General features: G+C 43.0%; 1 protein-coding gene across 2 annotated transcripts in view; it reads left to right on the top strand.

The window, feature by feature from the left end:
• The window catches only part of gbf1 (golgi brefeldin A resistant guanine nucleotide exchange factor 1), a 106,725-nt gene that overhangs the window by 69,225 nt on the left and 19,852 nt on the right, over positions 1-17,648 (top strand). For both annotated transcript variants that reach the window (XM_080037222.1, XM_080037221.1), the window contains exons 10-20: positions 1,814-2,043; positions 2,608-2,740; positions 3,143-3,354; positions 3,860-3,958; positions 4,566-4,760; positions 5,575-5,767; positions 6,019-6,150; positions 6,241-6,329; positions 6,431-6,633; positions 7,077-7,200; positions 16,136-16,261. In XM_080037222.1, the coding sequence (XP_079893348.1) occupies positions 1,814-2,043; positions 2,608-2,740; positions 3,143-3,354; positions 3,860-3,958; positions 4,566-4,760; positions 5,575-5,767; positions 6,019-6,150; positions 6,241-6,329; positions 6,431-6,633; positions 7,077-7,200; positions 16,136-16,261 (1,736 nt within the window). The remainder of the gene's footprint in view (positions 1-1,813; positions 2,044-2,607; positions 2,741-3,142; positions 3,355-3,859; positions 3,959-4,565; positions 4,761-5,574; positions 5,768-6,018; positions 6,151-6,240; positions 6,330-6,430; positions 6,634-7,076; positions 7,201-16,135; positions 16,262-17,648) is intronic.

Raw genomic sequence — 17,648 nt, 5'->3', positions numbered from 1 at the left:
TTCGCTCTTACATAGCAAAAAAAAAAAAAAAAAAAAAAAAATTATAAAAAAAAAAAAAAAAAAATCGGATTTTAATATCGGAGCTGTCAGTCCGATATCCGATACGCAGATTTCGGCCATATCGGACCCGATACTGGATCGGATCGGCCCCATCCCTAATTATGAGCAATTGATAAGCACAACCTAAGACTTTAATTTAAAATAGTGTGATAAGAATTAGGAAGTATCCTTATACAAAGGCCTATAGATAAAATTAAACAAAATAATTAATGAATTTCAAGAGTATAGGTTATGATTAAACCTTGGTTTAGGACACCTTTTAAATGGGGGGTCTGGGGGTGCCCCCCCAGAAATTTTTGAGCATTCATCACTTCATTTCCTGCATTCTGGTGAATTTGTTTGCATCAAGTTTATGTAAAGTAATTGACAAAATTTAGGTTCCCAGTGACAACAATAGAATAGAATACAATGCAGTAATATCATGCATTCTGTATTGCTTTCAAATATTTATTCTCCTCTATTGTTAAAAACAAATTGGTTTAGAAAAAAAGAAGAAGTGATTATTCACGTCTATCATTGAGAATGTAGTGGCTGGTGGTATTTTACTTGCATGCAATCTTCAAATATTCAAAAATAATAAAGTGCAAAATGAGGTTTTAATCCTCATGTACTTCCTTTAAGCTACTAGTGACTAAGTGTGCAGTGGACAGAAGGAGGAAGAGATAGCTTTATTTTATAATTTAGCTTTTTGATTTGTGAGCGTAATCCTCGCTGACTTTTAGACTGACTCGCGCTGTCTGCTCCGTGAGGCTCGAGCCCTTCAGCTGAGCGAACAGCTGTCCAACACGGAGATGAAAAACGAAACTGAAACTTAACTATCCTGTCGTGCCTGGGCTGACTTAAGGTGGAGCAACCAAATATAAATGAATACATATTGTAGCCTACTAAACTGTAACACAAGTAATGAGTTGTGGAATTTGGATCAGTAGCCTACAGTAGTGCACAATCTTCGCTGATGTGAACGTTATTGTAGTTTTTCCGAAGCATTCAAGAGTTCCTAACGTTAGTAACCTCTAGTCATTGTCACCACACAGCAGCATATTAACTGTATAGGAAAACTACAACTCCATTAGCCCTGCTCTTTTCTAATTATTGTAATTTTTTCATAGATAGACAGTTGATAATTAATACCTGGAGAGTGTAGTCTCTCCTGTGCTGCTTGCTTCGTTAGTCTAGAGAGGTTTGGATCCGTCTCTCGCACGCCTTCCTTGTATTCAAAATCAGTGCCGTTAGGAGCGGTTAGGAGTCTCGGGAGTGGGTCGCGGGGGATCGGGGTGGGGCAATATTACCTGGCTACATTCACTTGCAGTCGGACATTTGAAACTCGCGCTCGTAAATGTCTCTTAACAGCCAAAAATAAATGTTTAATTTGGCGCTGCCAACTGGGGTGGCAGCTGGGGTGGCAAGGCTTTTTTTTAGGGTGGCAGTTGCCACCCCATGCCACCCCGGTAGATCCGCCCCTGCAGGTAAGAGACACCATCACAATCAGCACAGCTCGTCACATTCTGCAGGTGTCTGTTATTTTCTTTAAAAAAATCCTGGTAGGGTGATAAGTAGAGAAGGAGAGCGTGCTCTTTTTCTGGAGGCTGGCCCTATTTTCTGGAAATCAAATCTGTAAGAAATCCATGGTGGACCTTAACTGATGCTGCTTGTTTTAGATGATAGATAAAGCGGAAGTATACATTTGTGCATGTGGTGGAATGGTTGAAACACATCTGTTCCTCCATTGTATGATGGCATGTCTTTTTTTTAGGTGGTGTCCCATTCATTGAGCAAGGCTCGTCCACCACTAGCCTTCCAGCTTCAGACAGTGCTGGTTCCTCCATTTCCAGTCCTACAACCACAGACAGTGGCGTGGAAACCTGTTTTAAAGCCACCTCCAGGGAAGACCTTTCTGACCTGGAACATTGTAGCTCATCTGCAACCACCCCTGGCACTGCTAGCACACTTCCTGAAACTGAGCCTGGCTCTCCAGACACACAGGTATGGCTTTCTGGAATATCAACATGTTGCCCAAAACATTGTATTGATATTATCAATAACTTTTTCAGATTTTTTTCCATGTTCAACAATGTGTCGATGTGGGTAAGGGGGGGACAATTTAGTTGGGGGGGGGGGGTATAATTAAGCAATGATTCGTTTGCCAGCTTTTAGTTTTGTATTGAATTTTATTTGGTTAAGATTAAATGCAACCACCTTAATCCTCCACTTAAAAGATGGTAACACCAATATGAACTGTTAGTTAATGCTTAGCTAATGCTTCATAAACATGAACGAAGCATTAACTAACTTTTAATAACTCCATAGTATGTGCTTAAAACGCATGAGCTAAGCATGAATGAACTAACCGTAGTTAATGCTTAACTAAGCATTAGTTAACTAAGTGTAGTTAATTCCTAACCAATCATTAACTAACCGTTAATAACGAAACATTAACGGTTAGCTAACCAGTTATAGCATTAACTAAGCATTAGATAACAGTTAATTAATGATTTATTTATAAGATTTAAGAAAATAAACCAATGTCATGTTTGGCTTTGCGTCTAGTATGAGGGCGTTCCAGTAGAAGCAGCTCAGCTCATCCATGAGGTTCTGGAGCAGTCAGACAGCACGTCGGTCCATGACATGGAATACGTCAACCCCAGAGGAGTGCGCTTCACACAGTCCACACAGAGAGACGGTATGGACACGCTCTCACATCTATGCTGCTTCTTATCTGACTCTTTGATAGACGCTATACAACCCAACAGTATAGCTTTGGAGCTCAAGCATCAGTGCCTACAAGTTGACTATTAAGAACTCCTAAGAAAGATACATTTTTTATTTATTTTTTAATTTTTAATTTTAACCTTTATTTAACCAGGAAAGTCCCATTGAGATTAAAAACCTCTTTTTCGAGGGGAGTCCTGGCCAAGAGGCAGCAACACGTTGCATGCATACACATACACTCACAACATAGAAACAGAAAATAAAATTATAAAAAAAACAATTAGCAATTCAAATAATAAAAGCAGTTACAAGTGTACACAGTTCTTTAAGTTGTTCCTTAACCCTGCGTCCTCCTTGTGTGTGTGTCATGCAGGAGCGGCCCTCATCCCCTATGGCTTGCCCTGTCTAAGAGAGCTCTATCGCTTCCTCATCTCCCTGACCAACCCTCATGACCGGCACAACACTGACTCCATGATGTACATGGGCCTGCAGCTGCTGACTGTAGCACTGGAGGCAGGACAGCTAGCTAACTACCCGTCCCTATTGGTGCTGGTCAAAGATGAGCTGTGCAGACATCTCTTCCAGGTACATTGAAGTGTAGACATGACTGCTGATAGTTATTGTATGGATGTACCTGTTGTTGTTATTGAATTGATGCTGTCAGAAGCTGTTTGCACTTGGTAATGATACATTGGCAGCACCTGCTATCCAGGAATTGTATTGGTTAACTTGACACATGTGATCAGGTGTAAACGTATGTATCCATTAATATATATTTAAATTCCTCAGCTGCTTTTACTCAAGGTTTTTTGTGGACCTTGAAATGTGGCTTTATTTATTTTATTATTTGATAGGGTATGTGGCCTACTTACAAGATTCATTATTTGGTGCGGGTTAACACACACCAGGAGGACAAATCATTTCTGGCGTAGTTTCTGACAATATAATATGAAGAATCGTGCCTTTCATTCCAAGTTTAATAAGGAATTAGGAACAGAAAATCCTTGATAGTCAACGAGTGAACTCAAAATCTGTATTGTGAGAACTGGATGTATCTTCTATTCTAATACTGTAATGTGTATCTTTGCAGTTGCTGAGTGTGGAGCGTATGAACTTATACGCCTCCTCCATAAGAGTTTGCTTCTTGCTTTTTGAAAGCATGAGATCACATCTGAAGTTTCAGCTGGAGGTAAGCATGTCACCACTGGTTTATTATTGTTTCTCTCTTTTACACCCATTTAAAGGTTCAGTAAGCGGAATGGTCAGTTTTAGCTAACTTCCTGTCAGTGACTGCAGTTAGCGGTCCCCTCCCTCGTCCCTACGTCACCACATTAATGCACTGCGGTCTTCAAGCAGCGAGTTATTCAGCATCATCTCAGATCCATAATGATAAAAACCATCAATACAGACATTGGGAAGGATTTTTTTTTTACCTGCTCCGCCATTGTAGGCGCATACACATTCACCCATCTGTCGCTCTGCACGTGCACCGGCAGTGAGACGGGTGCCGGTTTGTAGCGTTCTCTCTTCTGATTGGTTATCAGTAGTGGGATCCCCGAAAAGTTTATTTGCCGATTACATGCAGAGAGAGTGACTGAGAGATCGGCTTTATGAAATGCGCACACTATATGAGTGATCACTGTATGAATAAAGAGCGATTTAACACTTAGATTAACATAAATAAATCGCTTACTTCATCTTTTAAGTATCTTTATTCTGTTCTCTAAAGTGACTCGTATGCAATCCATGTATATAGTAAGACTGATCCTGAGGACTTAATATGTATCACTCTGTAGATGTACCTTAAGAAACTGATGGACATCATCACGTCGGAGAACATCAAGATGCCCTACGAGATGAAGGAGATGGCTCTAGAAGCTCTGGTCCAGCTGTGGAGGATCCCCAGCTTTGTCACTGAGCTGTACATCAACTACGACTGTGACTTCTACTGCTCCAATCTGTTTGAGGACCTCACCAAGCTGCTCTCCAAGGTGACGTCCACCGCCCTTCACCAATAACCTTCCTAAGTCTTACATTTATTACAGAGAAAGATCCCTACAAAAAGTCTGTCGGATTCAAGATCTTAAATCAAAGAATAACAAACTAGTATAGGTTACACCCTGTCGATCCCCATAGGAGGGACTGCAGGGTCGTGTGCACACACATAGATAAATGGTAAATGGATTTGACTTTTATATATCGCTTTTTAGCTGATTTTCTCAGCCCCAAAGCGCTTTACATTGCTTACTACATTCACCCATTCACACACACACACTCATACACCGATGGCAGTAGCTGCCATGCAAGGCGCTCTCTGAAATTTGAAAAGAAAAGCTGAGAGAGACAAAAAAAATCCGATAATGTAAATACAGTGAAGTGCAGGACTCCAAACGTGCCAAAAACTTACTGCAGAGTTTGAGAAGTTTTTTCTTCTCAAGAACTATTTTTTTTGTAGAATAATGAATAATGCAAAGTTTGTGGTTGGGTAATTCTTCACCATTGATTTGATAGATTTAAAGTAGGGGTCTATCAGAAAACATCTCTAAACTAAAAATAAGACTAGTGCAGCAGTGATTGTTACTGTGGGGTTAGAGCTAGCTCCATCCACCTGTACCAGACCCTGTTGCTACTGTAAGAAAGCTCATTCAATCCTAATGTGTGTCAAATCCCACAAAAACTTCAATGAACCCTTTTTCTTTCTTCTTATCTGTCTTTCCTTGACTGGTGTGTATAATATCTGGCATTGAACCCTTCATATGAATTCAAATTTGTATTGATATTTCTTCCCCCCCTTGGTCACCACAGAATGCTTTCCCAGTGTCAGGGCAGCTGTACACCACCCACCTCCTGTCCCTGGAAGCTCTTCTCACAGTGATAGACAGCACTGAAGCTCACTGCCAAGCCAAGGTGCTCAACAGCACTGCCCAACAAGAGCAGTCACAAACACTGCTGCCAGAGGGACAAGGGTCAACCAACAACGGAACAGACACTGCCACTGGTACACACACACACACACACACACACACACACACACACACCTAACTTACTGTATGGACACGTGACTGTGAGAACCTTATAGAAATGAGTGAATCATCTCTGTTTGTGTTATTGGTAGTCTCCCTGACTTTCCTTTTTTAATACTAATATTAAATGCTACACTTTCTTTTTCAAAGTGCTTTATGTACAGATATTAAACAAGTCAAGTATCGATAGCTTCAGTGCAAAAAGTGCTTTCCTTTTTGACTTCAGATCTTAACAGACCAGACGAAACCAATGGTCTTCCACAAGAGGAGAAAGAGCCGGTGTGTCCACCCACCAGTGGACACCTGATGGCAGGGAAGATGACCCTGGGGAGACAGGACCAAGGGGACAATGACACACGTGAGACTTTGACCTTGTACACATATGATTTTAAGAGTGAGCACTGAGCCGTAAGCTAATATACATGATCACTTTTTCTTTTAAATTCAGCTGAGAATAGAGACCCGAAAAAGCCCCATCGTTTCTCCTCAAGTTTACCTGATTCCCAAGAGTTGATGGAGATAAGAGCAAAGAAAAAGGTGAGTGGTGTGGAACTAATCCAGATCCGTCATTGGAAACATTATCCTGGAATCTACTAGTGTCAATTCAAACGCTCTCTCTTTTGTCCCATGTGTCCCAGCTGCTGATCACAGGCACAGAGCAGTTCAACCAGAAGCCTAAGAAGGGCATCCAGTTCCTGCAGGAGAAAGGCCTCCTCACCAGCCCCATGGACAACAACCAGGTGGCCCAGTGGCTCAGAGAAAACCCCCGCCTGGACAAGAAGATGATCGGAGAGTTTGTCAGCGATCGGAAGCACATGGAGCTCCTGGACAGCTTTGTAAAGTAAGTATCAACTGCAGGCTGCACATAACTTTGTATCGGTTGGATCATTTAAATGTTAATTCTTCTCATTCTATGTTAATGTTAACACTGACCCTGCGTTCCAATTCCCATACTTCCCTACTATTTAGTATGCCAAAAAAAAAGATTTTATGTCCCAATACATGCACGTCAATTGTAGTATGCTGAAAATACATAAATGCCCCCACTAACTCCAATAGCATTTTGGAGTATTCATCTTTATTCTTGACATTTCTCAACATAATAAAAAAATAAATCGTCCTTATCTGATTTTTTTCTCTCTCCTGTGGCCCCTTAAACTCTTCTGTACTTTAGTATGTAGTGTAGTAAAAAAGAAAGAGTATGTGATTTGGAACGCAGGGTGAATAATGCTTGAAGTCTGATATTTACTGGGGTTTGATCTATAATGTCAAATGTCTGTGCAGCACATTTGGCTTCCAGGGCCTTCGTATCGATGAAGCCCTGCGGCTCTACCTGGAGGCTTTCAGGCTGCCTGGAGAGGCTCCTGTCATCCAGAGACTACTGGAAACCTTCACAGACAACTGGCATGTAAGTCATATGTCCTCTGGAAAACATGTCCCAACAATTCATTTATTCCATCTATCATTTTAACATTGGATGAAGAGATGCTCTGGTCCTCCTGCTGTGGTTGCCAATCAGAATGAAGAGATTATACTGGAACTGGAACTGTTCTTGAAGACTGCATAATAACCTGTTTGGGATTTTAAACCAAAAGTGTAGCACGTGGGAGCCTAAATGAATAGCATTAATGATATAGCCTATTTACATAAGCAGCAGCAGGTGTGTTGTAACACATTGGATTCATTTACACCACATTGACAGTTCCCCCTGCAACCAATAGCAGAGGCATTGGTCATCTGTTAATGACTTGCAGTAAGATAAAATACTAATGTCTGAGTTTAAAAATGCCTCATGTCACTTTAGACATATTTGTAACACTTTTAGCCAATGCATATGTTGCAGGCTTACAGAAAAGTAGCAGAGGCTGTACTTGCGTCGGAGTAACACTCTTTTATTTTACCGAAACAAGAAGAATATATTCCAATACAGTGTGCCAGCGTCCTACTCTCTCATGCTGTCTGCATGGCTGCAAGCATCTACTACGTTAAACTTCTTCCTCTACGACAGTAATAATAACACATCAACAACAGTTTTCTTCTTCTACTCAAAACCTCCTCAGTAATACAATAGATTCGCCTAGTGGCGGAACTTGACATTACACCTTATAATGTATTAACCGGCATGAAACAGTAACACAATCATGCATTTATAGAACATATATTAAATCACTTGAGCTCTGCTTTAACTGTATAGAATGCCCACAATAACTAAATGAATACTCTTTTGACCATGTAAACCTATACCTCTACACTCTCCCCCACTTTAAATAATGTCGTCCCGACATCTTAGTATACCTTCTTGCCTTTCACACAAATACAGCGACATGCATAACATTGAATGGTAATATTTAGGTTATAACCTTGTTTATGAGCTACCTAGACTACCTGCACTGTAGTCAGGGATACTCCTGATGTCATCAGTCTTCGTACTCAAACACATACATAGTTAATGCATATTACACATCCCTGAATTCCCACATTTGGTTGAGTAATCTCTTTTCTCCATAACCCATACCCAACACACACAACACATCAATCAGCCAACCGTCTGTGTTACCTACTACAAAATAAACACAAGGCACATCATGGTATAATTTTAAAAAAAGGTAAGGAGTGTCTTTTCGGTTTACAAAGTCCCTTTTAGTTCACTACCATGGCCGCCAGTAGCCTTTTACATCCATCCCCTGAGTGGAAACTATTCGTTCTGTGAAGTGTGGCTGGCCAAGTCGATCATAAGTCAGTGTTTGGGGTTGCCTCCTTTGTCTCTTTGGATACGGGTCCCGCAGCTCAGTCTCCATAATTTCCTCCTCTGAGCTCACCTCATCGTCACCAGCAGCCTCCTCTGCGCTGTCGGCCAAAGCTGTGGTGTAGGCCTGTTCGTCTTCAACAAGATGAGGCTCACACACTTCTGGGACAGCCTCTTCGGCTTGTGGATGGAACTGCTCAGCTGTGGGGTAAAGCGATGGTGGGTCTTGAGGTTCAGATGGAGACCAAGTGAATGTCACTGCAGGAAAATCATCATCCGAGTCCTCACTGTTCATTTGTAGTGCTTTTCCAGTCGCATGTTTTTGTTTGTTTTTGTCCCTGTTACTTCTCTTTGTACGAGTTGTGGCGGGAGTGTTCTCTTCATGTGTGGTTACTGGGAGGAAGTCACAAGGTAAAAGCATGTTTCTGTGAAGTATTCTTGTCCTGCCTCGGCCACATTCTGGTTCCACTTCAAACACAGGACTGTCCTCCCCTTTTTGACTCTTTATGACATAAATGTTATCCTCCCAGTAGGAGCGGATTTTTCCTGGTCCTCCTCTCTCAGTCACATTTTTCACTAAGACACGGCTGCCTACTTGGAGTGTGGGGCCGTACCTTTTTTTGTCATACTGTCTTTTTCCTCTGTCAGCTGACTTGGAAGCATTTCTGGAAGCAATGTCATATGCTTCAGCCATCCTCCGTCCCCACTTTTCCACATACTCTTGGGAGGAGCGGGCACAGTTCTCACTCTCTGTCTCAAACAACAAATCCACCGGCAGTCGAGGTGGCCTGCCAAACAGAAGAAAGAATGGAGAATAACCTGTGGCCTCGCTAGTTGTGCAGTTATAGGCATGTATGACCTTAGGGAGGTGGTTTTTCCAGTCACTTTTCTGTTCTTCTGTCAGTGTTCTCAACATTGAGAGGAGAGTCCTGTTAAACCTCTCGGTCTGCCCATTCCCCTGCGGGTGGTAAGGAGTAGTGTGAGACCCCCTGATACCGGAGAGAGCTTTCAGGTGGTGCAACAGTTTGTTTTCAAATTCTCTCCCAAGGTCATGGTGCAGTTTTTCTGGAAAACCAAACTTGAGACAAAAATCATTAAACAGTTTATCAGCCACAGTTTTGGCTGATTTGTTGGTTGTGGCATATGCTTGGGCAAAGCGAGTATAATGGTCCATTATCACAAGAATATATTCATAGCCCCCTCTACATTCTTCCAGATGCAGGAAGTCGACAGAGACCATTTGGAATGGATGTGTGGTTTCAATACTCAACATGGGTGCCCTTGACTGTCTGTTTGGTTTTTTTCTCTTGAGGCACTCACACACATTTGTTATGAAATGTTCAACATCCCTTTGCATTTTGGGCCAAAAGAAGCGGTCTCTGATCAAGTTTACTGTCCTTTCTGTACCCAAATGGCCCATTTCCTTGTGAAGCTCATTTAGGATGAGCGGACGGTATCTTTCTGGGAGTACAAGCTGACTTTTTGTTCGAGTTCTCCGGTACATAGTCCCATCTCTTCTGATTTCAAGCTTGCCCCACTCTCTCACCAGCGCTTTAAGCTCAACACTTTCACCCTTTAACTCTTGTACAGTAGGCTTCGCATTTCTCTCTTTGTATTCATACATTCTGCCTATCACAGGGTCTTGTTGCTGAGCTGCCTGTATCTCTTCTCTGGATAAAGGTTGAACAGTATTGAGAAAACTCTCATCTTCCATCTGTGCCTTGAGAGCATTAAACGACACTGAACTGAGGAGTGGGCTCGGTTCTTTTTGTTGGACTAAAATACCCTGTTCTGTTGCTCTGACGGCATCCTGACAGACTGACTGGGTGCACTGACTCATGTAGCTCTCAAAATCCATTGGCATTCTTGATAACCCGTCTGCATCAGCATTTGCTTTGCCTGGCCTGTATTTAATTTTGAAGTTAAAGTCAGCTAACTCAGCAACCCATCTCTGTCCGGTAGCATTCAACTTCGCTGTTGTCAGTACATATGTGAGTGGATTGTTATCGGTATAGACAACAAACGAGGGAGCGTGAAAAAGATAGTCTCTGAAGCGCTCACAAATGGCCCATTTAAGCGCTAGGAACTCTAGCTTTCCAGAGTGAAGGTTATAATTTTTCTCTGGGGGAGTGAGCGTTCTGGACCCATAGGCTATTACCTGTAGATTGCCGTGACTGCGCTGGTAGAGCACTGCTCCTAGTCCTGCCTGAGAAGCATCCGTGTGCAGGACGAATGGTTCATTAAAGTCCGGGTAGCCTAGAATTGGAGGGCTGGAGAGTTTGTCAATCAGATAACACAAAACCTGGTGATGATCATCAGTCCATGAAACGCGTGTTCCTGACGGTAACTGTCCTGATTTCCCTTTCTTTGTTTTCCCCCTTTTTGCAACTTTGACATTGTTTTCAGGTATGTGGGTAGCAGGTGGGGCAGCTAACAGTTCATACAAAGGCTTCGCAATGCGGGAAAAGTCTTGAATGTATGATCTATAATAGGATAGGAAGCCCAACAGCTGCCTGACTTCTCCTACTGTAGTGGGGTGTTTTTCTTTTAGAGCCTGTACAGGGGCCACTTCCGCTGGATCCATGCTATGACCTGCACTTGACACAACCCTTCCCAAAAACCTCACTTTGGACTTAAACAGTTCACACTTCTTTGCAGTGAGTTTTATTCCATGTTGCTTGTACCGACGTAGCACTTCCCTTACATGTTCTACATGGTCCTCAAAGGACTTACTGTGGACTAAATTGTCATCTAAGTAAGGCAGGCATATGTCGTCACGCAGACCCCACATACACTCCTCCATACTTCTTTGAAACTCAGCTGGAGCTGAACTCAGTCCGAATGGGATCCTCACCCACTGGTATAAGCCCCACGGAGTTATAAAGGCAGTGAGTGGCTGACTTTCTTCATCTAAGAAGCCTTGGTGGTACGCCTTTCCTTGGTCTAGTACCGAAAACCAAGAGCTTCCACTGAGACTGTCTAGCATGTCCTGTATCCTTGGAATAGGATGTCTATCCGGCACCGACTTCTTATTAAGTTCACGGTAGTCCACACATAGTCTCAATTCACCTGATTTCTTCCTCACACAAACTATGGGTGATGAGTAGGGTGATTTTGATTTTGTAATCCAGCCCCGGTTAATCAGGTCCTGTAAGTACTCCTTTACTTCCTGATGTAATGGTTTAGGCACACTAATGTATGTCTTTTGGACTGGTGTTTGGTCAGTTAGAGTAATGTGCATACGGAGTGAAGGGATACAGCCTACATCATACTCATCTTGGGCAAAGGCTTCACATTCCTGTTTAAGCATTTCTCTTGCAAGGGCCTGCTGGTCACCAGTTAAGTGTTCTAATGTTACAGGGGGATCCCACACTGCCCTACTGTCTGTGGCGGGACATGCTGTGTCCGGGCAGTCTGTCTCTCCTGGTTTAACTTTGACTGAACTTACTTGTGCTGCAGTCACAGGTTGTATGGCCGCCGGGTACACAGCTTTAACGCTCTCTATGTGTCCCAGGCTGACGCGTGGGCCCAGAGTGATACTGTGTCCTGTGGTATTAATCACAGAGACAGGGACAGTGGAACAGTTACCTCTTTTCATGGTGAACAACACTTCTTGTATTTGTAACCCCTCAGGTAAGTCTGCACTTGTTTTTGGACAGAACAACATTTCAGTGTCTTTCTCAGCCCCTGTGTGTGTGCGACATCTCACTGTGGTGGTTTTACCTGGATGTAGTGTCACTTTACTCTTGCCAGTACTTACTGGAATCCCCTCATTACTGGATTGGTGAGTATGCATCAGCTGGATAAACATTTTTGCTGCACAAGAGTCAATGTCAAAAGCGCTGCTCACAATATCAGTGGCACTGTCTCTATGTGTAACACATTGCTGTTGTTTCAGATCATTAATCACCTCCTCTATGACATTAAAGCCAATGATGGGGTCTTCTGCCACATTGGGGTCGCTGGAAACAAGTACTGGCACTAGCAGACTAGAAGTAGCAGTGTCTGACATGCTTAGTTTGAATTCTACAGGTACCCACCCCATAAATGGTATTTCTGTCTGATTGGCAGCAAGTCCGTTTAGTGCTACTGGCCCTAATAGTTCATCTATTGCTCTGATAGTGCTATTAGGCAGATGCTCAACTCGCCATTTGTCATTTATCACAGTTGCTTGAGCGCCTGTATCCCACAGTGCTGTCACTGGCACGTTATCAAATGTACATTTTACCATTTTACGTTCCCCAATTAATTGGATTAGCTTTTTACCTTGTTTTGCTGAGAGGTAATTAACTTTAGCAATTTCTGGTAATTTGTTTCTCTGTGCCTCTTCCACCGCTAGGTGTTGCTCAACCAACTTAACAGTTTTACACAGAGCTTTGTGTTCCTGCCAGTGCTGCTTCTGACATACCTTAGAGCAATAGACTGTAGCTGAACAACCAGTACATAACTGTAACCTTCTATCAGTGCCTTCATCCTGCAGACAGAAGTGGCAGCGTCGGGACTCTGACGATCGTGGCTGGGTCACTGCCGGTCCCCCCGCAGCAACCCCAGGTCGTTTCCCTGCGCCTGGCGTGGAGCTCTGCATCCTCTGGAGATGTGGCCCAGCTCGCCACACTTGAAGCAGTGACTGCAGCGGTCTCCCTCTCCTTTGTCCTGGCACGTCCTGCAGCCTCTCCTCCGGCGCGGGTCCCTGTTGTCTGCCGCCTGCCTTGAGTTCGTTGGTCTCACAGCACTCATGGAGGAAAGCATCATCCGTTTCATTTCAGCTACCTCTGTCTGAAGCTCTCTCACCAAGATGTTTACCTCAGGCTCAGGTGGATGGTGAGCGACTTTTGGTTTTTCCTTGGAGGGCTCTTTGGCGTTCTTCTCTGGCTGTCCGTTCTGGGTTGAGGAGGAGCCCTGCGTGCTGCTGTCCCAGGTCGTCTGTAGCTCAGCCACTCTGGGTGTCTTGGCACTGTTCCTCTTCAACTTCGTTAGTCTCTCCGTCTCAAGGTTAGCTGCTTCATTTATTTTTTCAATCAAAAGTTCATCAGTCACTTCCAGATTATCAAGGTGTGGCTTAATCTGGAATTTGATATTGTCATTTAGCAGTCCTGTACCCACTGACCTCAGAAACTTCTTTTTGACCAGTTCTGCACCAAAGTGTTCCTCTCCCTCTTTGGATGAAACAAGCAGCCTGTCTTTGAGTTCAATGGCTCTGAACAAAAAATCCTGTGCTGACTCTTTTGGATCTTGAGAAATACTGATCAACTTTTGGTACAGGTCTGAGGCGTCATCTTCTTTGTAATGTCCCTTTAATATTATTTTTAGCTGAGGCAGGGTCAAATCATGCTTTATTTCGAGCATGTCGCGAAGCTTAAGGCCTGGGCTGATGCCCCTTATCACTGCCTCTATGACGTCTGACTCACCATGACCCTTACGGAGCCCGCTCTCTATCTGGTGGAGGAGGTTGTTGTATGACAATTTGTCACGCTGTCCTCCCTCGCCGATTTGGCCACAGATGCGAAACTCACGGCGGATGGTCACTTCTGGCACTCTGGCTGGCGGCAGGTTCAGAATGTGGCTAGCTGTGGTAGCCTCGGTTTTATTTAGTTTCACACCAAGCTCTTTTATTTCCTCTTCTAAGGCTTGGCGGGACTGCTGCAGCTCCTGGAATTTTCCTTCCATCTCATCATGCGTGGACTGTTCTTCGTCATTCTGAACTTCTTCCTTCCCCATGAACGACAATAGTTCTTTAATTAGCTGCATTGCTTCTTCTGTTTCTTTGTCGTTTTCTATTTCGTCCAGCTTATTTTCCGCCATTTTGATAAAAGCGCGCCTACTCTTATCCGCGACAGTATCATCTTCGTCTTCAATGCATTCCAAATATTTGCAGACATTCACCACTTGGTCCCGGTTTAGCTGACCTAGCCTGGCAGTGGCTCTGTCTAAGAGTAGCTCCAAATCCATGTTGTATTCTTAATAGTTCTTTTCTTTTCTTACTTTTTCGTTCTAGGTTCGTCTCCGGGGAAAAGTCCACTTCTCTCGTCTGGTGCCCGTGATGGCAGCCCGCGTGCGATTTCACGTTGAACTTTTCTCCTGGCTAGCTCGCCAGATTTGTTGCAGGCTTACAGAAAAGTAGCAGAGGCTGTACTTGCGTCGGAGTAACACTCTTTTATTTTACCGAAACAAGAAGAATATATTCCAATACAGTGTGCCAGCGTCCTACTCTCTCATGCTGTCTGCATGGCTGCAAGCATCTACTACGTTAAACTTCTTCCTCTACGACAGTAATAATAACACATCAACAACAGTTTTCTTCTTCTACTCAAAACCTCCTCAGTAATACAATAGATTCGCCTAGTGGCGGAACTTGACATTACACCTTATAATGTATTAACCGGCATGAAACAGTAACACAATCATGCATTTATAGAACATATATTAAATCACTTGAGCTCTGCTTTAACTGTATAGAATGCCCACAATAACTAAATGAATACTCTTTTGACCATGTAAACCTATACCTCTACACATATTACAATAAAGGAAAAGTTCCTGTACACATTTTTGACAGTTAAACATATTTAACCTATGTATTTAAGGGTTGAAACATTTATTTTTCAATACATATTTTTGGGAAAACCATTTAAATTTAATCGTTTATCGGATTTTCTTTCTGCCTATAATCGGAATCGGCATCGCCCCCCCCAAAAAAATCCAAATGTGTCGGGCCCTAGTTTGAACATGGGACCTGTGACAGACGCAGGGATGTGGACTCTAGTCAAGAGACAGTGATTTGAGTCAGGCTGGAGCCATGAACCGGCTGACAGAATCACAGAGGGACTCGCAGCTTGATTTTGACCTTTACTCTAGAGACTTGACACTTAGACTTAAGGCTTTTCACAGTGAATTACTCAAGCCCAAAATAGTAGACTGAATTGACTTAGTTTTTCTGACCCCAATTTTTTTTTTTTTACACGTATCAACTTTGTTCTAAATTTGAGATTTAGAACACACACACACACACACACACACACACACACGCACACACACACACACACACACGCACGCACACACACACACACACACACACACACACACACACGCACATGCACGCGCACACACGCACGCAAACACGCACTTTTTTCTTCCATTTCCAGCCAGCAAAGCCAAAAGCTGTCACATGAGTTACCCTCCAGAATATAGTAGTGGGATGACATAAGTGTTAACAGTGACTCACAGTGTGCACAATGATAAACAAAGGACAAACTCCACAGGGGAAACATTTGACATCTCAAAATAACAGGAGGAGCCATGTGAGCTGGAAACTATTCCTAGTAATGTCCTTTTCTTAGGCGGCCCACATACAATATATTGGCCTTGACACAGTGGATGTGTACTTTCAGGAGTGACACTTTAAATGTGTTTTCCACTCTATGGGGTCACTGTAATGTCAGCACTATGTGCAAGGTCAGATTCAGTGTAAAACCAAGGATAGCTGCTCTTATGTAATATGCTCTGTGTTGGGTTAGAAAGAAGTGGCTTTAAGCCGCAGATGAATGATTATTGTGTGTTATATTGTCTGCCCTGTGTGTGTGTGTGTGTGTGTGTGTAGAAAGTGAACGGCTCTCCTTTCATGACCAACGATGCAGGCTTTGCCCTGGCCTACGCTGTCATCATGCTCAACACTGACCAGCACAACCACAATGTCCGCAAGCAGAACATCCCCATGACCGTAGAGGTGAGTGATCTGTCTCACACACTTCAAATGTTGACGGCTCGACCTAAAAATGTGTGGGACGCAAAAAAGTTTTGAGTTTTTGTTAAAGATTGTAGCGAGTTAGACAATGTGACTGCTATGCTTTGAAACATGATGCACTATTTGAAGGGCTAGGGATGCCCTAAAACTTAGTAAATATGGCACATGTGGCAATATACCCCCCCCCCCCCCAAAAAAAAAAATTAAAAATAAAATAAGCTGATGCAGCCACCATAATTTGTTTCACCTAGATGGAAAAAATTTAGGAGGCACATATGGAATTTCCAAAGTTAGAAAAACGCCACTTTTTGCCTCATGTGGCAAGATCTGAGCTTTCCTTCGCCCCTATGCGCCTGGATGAAAGGGCCCTTTTTAATGCTCCTTGCAGCTTTAATTGTTGTCTACATATATATTCTATATCATTCGACAAGCAGCCCTTCCAAAGCTAAACACAACAGCAGCATTTTCTGAATTAAAATGAACAGAAAGACAACTGTTGTCTATCCCAGTTATTTGCATAACAATTCATTTTAACATGTTCTGATGGTCAACCCTATCTGGGACATGCTACTATTTGATGACATGACATTCCTCTGTGAGTGCACTGGTGCAGCTTGGTGGCTAAGCAAGCCACAGCCAACAGCTGTGGGCCAGTGGTGGTGTGTATGTGTCCTAAACTCTGTGTGTGTGTGTGTGTGGAGGGGGGGGGGGTCTTTGATTGACAGCAGAAGAAGACTAAACAGAGTGTGTGGGGCAGCTTGTGGGTGGGCCACTCTCACTAACGAACAATAGCAAACGCCTGCTCTCTCTCTCTTTCTTTCTGCCCCACTATCTTTGAAGTACACATCATTTGTGGAAGTGATCTTATTTGGGTGAAGTCATACCTGATCATACAACTGCTGTTGTATGTTTTAACATAACATTATTACACATTCCCAAAGGGTGAGTTGTGCTTTGGTAAAGATAGCTGGTTGACCTCCAAGCTCAGGCTTCCACACAATAGTTTGGAGTGATCCCATAAAAGTGGCGCCCTGCACTTGAGTCACTTAGCAGCTTGTAATGTGTCACTGCAGCATGTGTTGACTGGCAGGTTAGGCATCACTGTGTGTACAACCCCCATTCCAAATAAGTTGGGACGCTGTGTAAAACGTTAATAGAACATGATGTGACCATTTGCCAATCCTTTGAAATCAATTCAAAATAGTATTGTTTAAAACAGTACAAAGACAATATATCCAATGTTTGATCAATTTCATTGTTTTTTATAAATACATGCTTATTCTGAATGTATTGCCAGCAACATATTTAAGAAAAAGTTGAGACAGGGGCAACACAAGACGGGGAAAGCTGTGGAATGTAAAAATTCCTC

This window comes from Ammodytes marinus (assembly GCF_949987685.1).
Source record: "Ammodytes marinus genome assembly, chromosome: 11".
Lineage (NCBI taxonomy): Eukaryota > Metazoa > Chordata > Actinopteri > Uranoscopiformes > Ammodytidae > Ammodytes > Ammodytes marinus.
This window is presented reverse-complemented; position numbering and strand designations above follow the sequence as displayed.